Raw genomic sequence first — 9,308 nt, 5'->3', positions numbered from 1 at the left:
AGTTTATGCATGCACACACACTCAAAATCCCACTAAATTTAAAAAGTTTGAGAGTTTTCAATAAGTCAGATTCTCGGGCAGTCCGGATTTCTGCCATCTGGATTTTTGGACTGTTACTGCACTGCCAATGGGTCTTCAGACGAGGCCCTAGTGGAATGAGTAATTCAGCAGCCAATTTCGGATAACTGGAGCATGGAATAACTGACAATTTACTAAAAATCCCCTCAAAATATGTAACTACAGATTGTAATTTAAAAGGCTATTTCTTATCAAAATAGCAACTCCTTTTACCTTAGAATTAAAAGCTATAACTTGACCTACCCACTCTCTTTTTAAATGTGTCTCTTGTTAAAAAAAAAAGCAACATCAACCCTCACTTTCTTAATATAAACCAATTTTTTCTCTTAATTGGGTTATTAAGCCCATTCATATTAAAAGTTACAAAATTTAATAGGTTATCAACAGCCATATATCAAATTTCAAAAATACACAACTCTCATCGCCCATCTTGGCCCTACAGAAATCTTCAAAAATAACTGACATCAAAAAAACCTGAAATAAAAAAAATAAAGTACTGATAATAGAAAAAAGTACTATTTCTATCTGTGGCTGCGGAAGGAGAATACAAAAAGTCTGCCTCTCCTGGACAGAGTACACAAATACATTTATGTCATTCATTCGAGTATAAAGAGCTTCTTCGAGATCCTTGTTCACTAGATCATCAATTTCAGTCAATTCTCAACGTTCTAACACCCGATGTCCATCTTGCAGCTTCTTTGGACTCAATTTCACTTTTGAACAGATTGTCTAATAATAAACAAGATTGAATTCAAAGCCAAGGAATTAGCAAATTCCAGAGCTTCATTTTCATCAGCAAAAACAAGTGACTGATTTTCTCCAGAAAAAAACTAAGCCATATTGGAAAAAAAATGTATATCCATTTTTCCAAAGGACAGATTTTTCAGGGTTAAATCCTTTTCTTCTTTTAACAATAGACATACTCAAATCTGCATAGAGAAATACTCTATTGTTTCCAATCCCTAAAGGGCCTTGTGTTTCTGGCATTTTGGACTGCCATTCTTAATATCATATCTTTATCTTGATAACATCTAATCAGAATAGACCACATTGCTTGTCCCAGAAATGGTTCCTTTCCATTAGCTCTCTGGGTGCTATCTGATTCCAATGCATTCAGAAAATTTTCAGGGCCCACATTTTCTGGAATCTATTTTTGAAAGAATTGTACTGGATTAGGACCTTCAAAATCTTCAGGCAGTCCAACAATTTTATTATTTCTGCAGCTATGATTCTCTAATACATCAACTTTTAGTAAAAGTTATTTCCTTTGAACTTCCCAAGCCATAAAAGAATCTTCCATTTTATTAACTGTATCTTTACATTGTTCTATATCTAAATGACTTTAACCTTATCCATAGTTTTAGCATATTTTGCCATTTCTAATTTAATAAAATTCATTTCACCTTTAAGATAATGAAATTGTGTATTGGCATCAGATCTTACAGACATGAATTGTACATCCATATGTTTAATCATTTTATTCCTTTGATCCATAAGTAAAGAAGTCTGAACTGAAGGATCTGCATTTTGAAGTTTAACTTAAAAATATTCAAACTTAGTTCCCTCCATATGAAACTGGGGCTTTTCTCCACAATATAATCCCACTCCCTCCAGTTCTTCATACATTTCTTCCTTCTTCCTCTTCACTTGATGGAATTGGTCTTGATTGCTTGCGAGCCATTTGTTTACTCCCGGTCTGACTAGCGTCGCAAGCAGACCCAGGCTTGGCTGGCTCAGTTGCTCCTTGTAGCGACATTAATTCAGCTGCGCACGTGACAGCACTCATGATCAGGATCAAACCAAGATCACTGGACCTGTGAGGTGGCAGTGCTAACCACCTACAGTTTTATGATATTATGGGTGAATTTCCTCCAACCCCATTATTTCACTCAGTTACTTTATTCCAGGCCAGAACTCTCAGGATGACCGCAGCCAGCAAGACTGGCCTTCTGAATCCAGAGAAGTTGGGGAAATAACAGTAGCTGCCAGAGTTGGAGGCAAACACCGGGAAATCCAGGCCAGTAACTCTTACTCCCTGCTAAACATTTTTTCTTCCTTTGGACATTCAGGCATCACAAACCAAGAAGTTTTTAAAAATGGAACAAAAATATTTAGCAGCTTACATTACCATTTATTTGCAAATGACAAAATATTCTGCATATCATTGCCAAAAAATAATTAAATTACAAATTGTAATTCTCAAAAGGAAACTAACTGAATTGCCGTTTTCTCATTAAACTCCACAAGCTTCCTTTAAAATACATTTGACCACATATTCTTGCATTTAGGATCAAATTGATACATGCAGTCTGCAATATATAAATTATTAAAATTGATAGAAGATCATTTGGAATTACCTTGAGCACAGAAATCTTATCAGGCTACTCATACATCTAATGTTTAATGAGAAAATTAATATTTGCAACATGGAATTAAAAAGAGTTCATTCTCATTTGTAAAGAATTAGAACTGCCATTATGTGCAAAACAATCCATAAAACTAAGCAGTACACAGACTAAATAATTTGTCCCAGCACCTCTTGATACAGAAATTAATTCCCAATTCCTTGAAGAAGTTGAAGGGCTCAGGCCTGTAACATTGGTAATATAACTTTACCTTCTGTGGACTCTGCGAGAGTTCCTCCAGCATTTCTTCATGTTTTGATACTGAAAGTAAACAGAACATCTACCAGTTTAATTTAATCCGCCTTAGCCCTTGCCTCCACCCTCAAAATACAATAGTCGGTCATTTCTCGCCAAGTCAAATTGCCTGATCCATTACAACAGCTATACTAAAGGACCCAAAATATATTTAATTAAAGTTCTTCTGCATTGGTCAGAATGCTTTCGACAATGGATACACATTTCGCTTGATGTCCCGGTACAGTTTAATAAAAGAGAGAAAGCTTAGCACCTGAAAAAAATTGACTTATGTTTGGAATATTTCTAAGAGTCAGAGGCAAGAAGCCTCTAATGAGACAAAGACACCAAGAGAGATTGGCAATTGAATACATGTTTTGTGTAATAGTAGAATGAAAGTGCCTGGATCAAAATAAATTATTTTCCAATCACTTCAAGATGATTTTTCTCAGTATCTTATTTCTGATTGGAATAATCGTGTAGTACAGAACTTGTGTGCAAAGATGGCGAGACCAACATACCCAGCATTTTAATGACGTCGTCAAGTCCAGCTACAATTCCTCGATTTCAAACCGTGTGTAGAAGCTGTTTGGCGCACCTGCCTGCTTCAGTTCACTGCTTCTGGGGACATGTTTCAGTAATTCTACTGAATGACCGGCAAGGTGATGAGAAGTAGCCTTTTTTTGGCTAAATATCTGACCAGGCCGAGGCTCCTTTTTGTCGTAATATAGCATCCAAAGGAACGTAATCGTGAGTATCATGGCCAGCAGTTGTGTTACTCCAATGGATATCCCAAGAAACCTCAACATTTGCAGTTGTTTTGTGCCACGCAAAAAATTATACATTTTCTGTCCACAGCCCTGCATCAAAATTAAAAAGATGGTTTTGTGAACAAAATACTGTAATAATCTGCTGAGGAAAAACAATCAATTATTCTGTAAATTGTACAGCCATTTGTTCTGTGTGATGCCCAGTAATTTGCAATTTGCCCAAAGGAGATGGATAGTTTGTGCCATGTTACAGCTCATTGACAAGCACACAGATTTAAGACTGCTACACTTTATATTAAATACAATAAAACCCAGGTATCAGCACCTATGGAGATTGGTACATGCCAGATAGTATATTTTCCAGTTGCTTGAGACTTACACCTGCCTAACTAATACAACTCAAAGAATAAATAGTTTAAAATATAAAAATACTAATCTGTGCTTACACTGAACAAACATGAATATATAAACCTTAAAGGATTTTACTTTATTCTCAGTCACATTCTTTGAAAATATTTAACCGTCGCTACAATTGCAAGTTCCTCCCAGGGAGCCGCTCAAAAGACAAATAACATTAGAGATAATTAACACCCCCGTCCTCAATTTTACAGATAAAGCCTCCAACTAGGGTGACACTTATCAAGCAGGGATAAGGAGAATCACCCCAATGTCAAGTGGCATCAACCAGCTCTTCATCCTGGGTGACACCTTTCCTGTTTCTCCCACCTTTATTCAAACAGTTGCTAAGAGCAAACCACGACCAAGGAACACCACTGGCTGAATATTTCCTCCAATGTTCACCAGAGGTTTATGTGTTACTTCAGAGAACATTTACAATTTTAAACTTATGTATTTTTGCCTATTACTTTATTCTTATTTTTAATTTATTTTCCTCAATCTTTTTGCTGGTTGCTTGAGGCAGCCAGTTGCTTGAATTCCAGTTACCAAAGGTTTTACTGTACTACCTAATGCAGAATAGTTGGTTAGCATCATAGCCCTTTGAATGGCCAGAAGTACACAATTGATCCAATCCAAAAGGGTATAATTAAGCACAGTATCTCAATCTGAGACACGAGATTCTTCTGAGGTTAAAATACATCCTTATTTCTTTCTAGAATTAACCTGACTTTCTCTCAAAGCCAAAATCTTGAGTGTTAGTCTTACCAACATGATTCCAGACCATCTGCCATTAACATGCTATTATCAGCTCACTCTTACAGCAAATCTTAGTTTTACTGCATAGAAACAGCCCGCAAAAGAAAATAATGAAAAGTAAGATTGACCTCTTCAGATGTTAATTGACATATTATTCCACAGTTCTCAAGCAAAAATTGAATAAGATAAAGCATTTCCAACATAATTTTTTGAAGTTTCCAATTTGCTGGAGATTACCATCTTGTGTCCTGCTTCATGGTGTCCTCATTCCAATACTTGTTAACAGTGTTTAAAATCAGCAAGAACAACAATAAGATAAATAGTCATAGACTTTTTCCTGTTGTAGGGGAAATCTAAACCTAAAGGGCATAGGTTTAAGGCTAGTAAAGAAAGATTTGACTTGAGGGGCATCTTCTTTACACAGAGGGTGGTGGGAATGTGGAGTGAGCAGCCAATGGAAGTGGTGGAATCTGGAATACTTGTTATGTTTGAAAGACATGTGGACAGGTGCATGAAAAGAAAAGGTTAGGAGGGATATGAACTGAATGTAGTCAAATGGTTGGCATTATAAAGGCAAGTTTTAGTCGATAAGATTATCGGAGATCCAAGTTGATGACCATGAGTCAGAAAGCAGGATGGAGATCAAGAATCTGGTTGTGTGGTGCCAGGACAACAATCTTGCTTTCAATTTCAATAAGATTCCACCTGCATTGAATTCGCCCATCGTTATTGAATGAAGATCTACCGGGACCAATGCCTGAAGAGGGCGCACAAAATCAGTGAACCAGTGCGGACTCGAAAGGCCAACATGGCCTGTTTCCAGTCCGTACATGGTTATATGAACAAGTTGGGCTAAAGGACCTGTTTCTTCTGTAGAACTCTTTAGGACTAGGAGTCCACTACAATTATGGGGATGGAGTCCTATGCAGGTCAGACTGAACAAGGATGGCAAATTTCTTTCTTTGAAACATTTCATTGAATTTATAAAGTGGATCAACTGCTTCTATGGTATCCAAGCTTAATTATAAAACTTGTTGGGAATGCAGTTTGCAGGCATCTCACATTCCTCTCATTAATTTCAAAGATACCTTTGTATTAGAATCTTAATTTACTCAAAAAGAAAAATCATTGCATGAATAAATGTGACAAGAGTTCATTGGAAAGCCCTCCCTGCAAAGAAAGATGCTGTTCTTGCTCCTTTCCCTCTTTTTTGGATCTATTCTAAGGCACACAAAACATTTTGAGTAAAACCAGAATATGCCATGACCAAAATGTTCCAAGGTTTAGTCATCATATGCTCCCAGCATTCTTACCATTAAAGAACAAAAATGGAAGCATTCAAAAGGTGGCTTAAAATTATCAAAATGGTGCTGGGAATATGGTATTTGTGCACCCTGTATAATCTTCTAGCTGGTCTTTGACAATAAGGTTGCTTCTTTCAAAAGATTCAACTGAAAAACAAAAATGAGAGAGAAGCTCTCATTTTTCCTTACTTACCTGAGGATGGAAAGTCAAATTTTGAATACTCTGAGCCTAACTCCTTTTCTTCCAAAATATCACCCCATAAACGTACATCATCATCTTAACCACACAGGATAACTATGTACTGATTCAGAGATCACATGAATAAAATTCCCACCCATCCCTCAAACTGAATAGGATGTGACAGATCAGATTTATTCCAAAATCTGATCATCAACTCAAATAGACATTGTGCAAAATGTCCTTTTAAAATAAATTTAGTGGTCTCTATGTTTGAATTTTTCCATAGGACCAAAGTGATTATTTATATTCCCACAGACATTTGCAGCAACAAATTACATGATGGGTCCATGTTAACTACTAGCTTTTATTATGCAAATGTATTCAAGAATATCAATATCCTTTCTTCTTCTTTGGCTTGGCTTCGCGGACGAAGATTTATGGAGGGGGTAAAAAGTCCTTTAATATACAAGCAAAACAGGAAATTTAGAATGACATCTGATTAAATGATTTCTAGGGTGCTGACATACATTTCTCAAATGGCCTTTTAGACAGATCTATTTCTCAATTTCCCAGTGTGTTCATTTTCATCATAGCTTGAGAATATTTATTTGCTTGACAGTTTGAAGACTGGTGCATCCAGTCTTTGACAATTGATCCTCCACGGGACACATCTATCTCTCAGAAATATTCATAATAAATCAATTATTTGGAAGTCTAAAACCATTTTCTTTTTGATATGCGAGGCAATGACACATTGGCCTTGAAACTCAGTCACATGGAAGCAACGATTTTTAAACACCACAGTTAATGTCTTGCCTTCATGGGCATCAATATTTGACTACAACTCACCAGTCGGAGAGAATGAATGAAAACCTGGACAGCAAAGATTTTTCTTCCTGAACATTTTTGAGTGTATTTAATGGATTTTGGGCTGCCAATCATGAATCACATTAAAATTGTTCTATCACGCACCTTTTTAAAAATTTTACCCATTTTGTGATTTCTTGTCATATTTTAAGTCTACTTCAAACATACAAAACCATGAAGTGCAACATGGCATTGAAATTCGTTTTCTACATTCGGACTTGGAATTCTTTCTTCCCTGTTGATCTTGGTGTAGTCAGTGATGAACATGGTGAAAGGTTTCACTACAATATTGCAAACATGGAAAAGCGGTATCAGGACAACTGGAATCCATCATTGCTGGCCGACTATTGTTGGACACTGACATGAGAGGCATCAGATGCCGAGTACAAACAAAAATCAGCAGCAAAACATTTTTAGGTTAGTTGAACCAACATAATGTGTCACGATCTTTATGCAATCAAACATGCCAAATCCAATAAAAGTTAATTGAATGTTTCTCCAACTCACTACGTGATACAGCAAATCTGAAATTATCTTGGTGTTCAGCTTGAAGTTGTCTGTCATAATCCCCAGTGTTTTTTTTTTCCAGGATGTACTCCTTTTGAAAAAATATTGTTGTCCAGTGAATTCAGACACCCAAAGGAAAAGGAGCAACAAAAAAATGTTTTTGATTTTATAATGGAGAAGTTAAATATTTGAGCACCAAGCAAGCATATGTTGTGTTCTATAGGTTCGATGCTTCAAAGAGAATCAAGGTTGGACATGTATTATCAACAAACAGTGATCTTTATTTACCCACAGGGAAATTCAGAAAAGGACACACACTCAGCCTCAGTGTACTGAGGGTTTAACATCTTCAGCCCTCACCACCCACAGGCATATTATACCCAGAAACAAGGATTATACTTCTTCAGAACCCACCACCCACAGGCACAGTAGTCCCAGAAACAGGGGTCAAACTTGTTCAGCACCCACCACCCATAGGTATGGTATACTGTGTAACTAACGAGTACACATACATGAACTTGTACTCCAGTGTTGCTGCTACTTAGGATCCAGAATGGGCCAATTGATTCGGCCTTCAAGAACTGCCCATGGCTCGCAGCCTGGAGTTCAACTAATGAACGCAAACACAGCAATAATATATAAATAACTGCACGTCACTTGTGAACAAATCACTGCTAAACATTCTCAACTCCAGATTGGGAACACAAGCGTGGAATACACATATACATTCAACTCTCTCTATCTCTAGCAGGGACGCCACACTAACAAATAATAAATGAATTACAACCAACAACCATATCAAATGAGCCCTACTCTCCAGCATTGCCCATGATTCAGGATCTGGGATGGGCCCATTGCATTTGTCCCTCCAGAGCTACCTGTGGCCTGCAGCTCAGTGATCGTCTCCATGAGCAAGAGAGAGACTGTACATGATCAGCTTTTTCAATGCAAGACCTGTCCATGAGACCTGCAAGGATCAATCGTGCATCAGCCTCACTTATGGGCAGATCTAACCTTTGATTTGCAGGTGAGGTGGCTCCAGCCAGAGAGATCACATGACTCTCCACAATTTACACGACAGAATGCCAAATTGAAAATTATGTGTAGATCACTACCCATTATTCCTCAAATGTAATAATGCACAAGCAACACTGAACCCTGAATGTTTTATTCTGGACTACCCTTATGGGTCCACTGCCTGCACTTAACCGTAACCAGTTCCTGATCCTCAAGGCCCTTCACACTAAAATATTTTCCTCACCATAAATATTGGGCCCCAGACCTTGAAATGACTAAACAAGCCCCAAGGTTTATTGTGAAGTCAACCCATCATGTGGTGGCAAAAAAGGAGATTCAAAAACTCTAAACACTCCCAACTAGTTTCAATATTAACACATACCACTGGGAACCACTTTGGATTGTCCTGTTTGGCCATTCCCACACAAAAAGCAGTGCTCATACATACGAGGATGCTAGACTGAAGAAAGCAAAGAGATGAAGGGAATCTCAAAAATCAAGAACCTCCCATATTAAAGTATCCCTACACCTCTGTCACCTGCGTTAAACGAGTTTCAGCCCCGACTAGTCTAATCAGCCATCTTTCTGCACATCATAATAGTAAAAGCAGGAGGCCCTCATCTTGCTTAAGAATGGGTGATGAACAATAATTCTGACATTCAAAGATACTGAAAATATTTTAGCACTTATAATATTAGAAATCTTGAAATTTCAAAGTATTTTAAAATATTTAATAATTTGATCATGAAATTAAATACAATATTTTTAACTGTGTCCTTTATTGCTCTCC

General features: G+C 37.2%; 1 protein-coding gene across 8 annotated transcripts in view; it reads right to left on the bottom strand.

Moving 5' to 3' along the window:
• Positions 1-2,188: 2,188 nt before the first annotated feature.
• tspan12 (tetraspanin 12) overlaps positions 2,189-9,308 on the bottom strand; it is a 30,811-nt gene continuing 23,691 nt past the window's right edge. For 7 of the 8 annotated variants that reach the window (XM_069903957.1, XM_069903952.1, XM_069903955.1 and 4 more), the window contains 3 exons: positions 8,901-8,978; positions 3,239-3,577; positions 2,189-2,744 (listed from right to left, as the gene is read on the bottom strand). In XM_069903957.1, coding sequence (XP_069760058.1) covers positions 3,269-3,577; positions 8,901-8,978 — 387 coding nt within the window. In that variant the 3' untranslated portion in view covers positions 2,189-2,744; positions 3,239-3,268. The remainder of the gene's footprint in view (positions 2,745-3,238; positions 3,578-8,900; positions 8,979-9,308) is intronic. The other variant, XM_069903959.1, reaches the window with a different exon arrangement.

Source organism: Narcine bancroftii, chromosome 11 (genome assembly GCF_036971445.1).
Source record: "Narcine bancroftii isolate sNarBan1 chromosome 11, sNarBan1.hap1, whole genome shotgun sequence".
Lineage (NCBI taxonomy): Eukaryota > Metazoa > Chordata > Chondrichthyes > Torpediniformes > Narcinidae > Narcine > Narcine bancroftii.
Note: the sequence above shows the minus strand (reverse complement) of the source record. Positions and strands in the feature narration are given on the sequence as shown.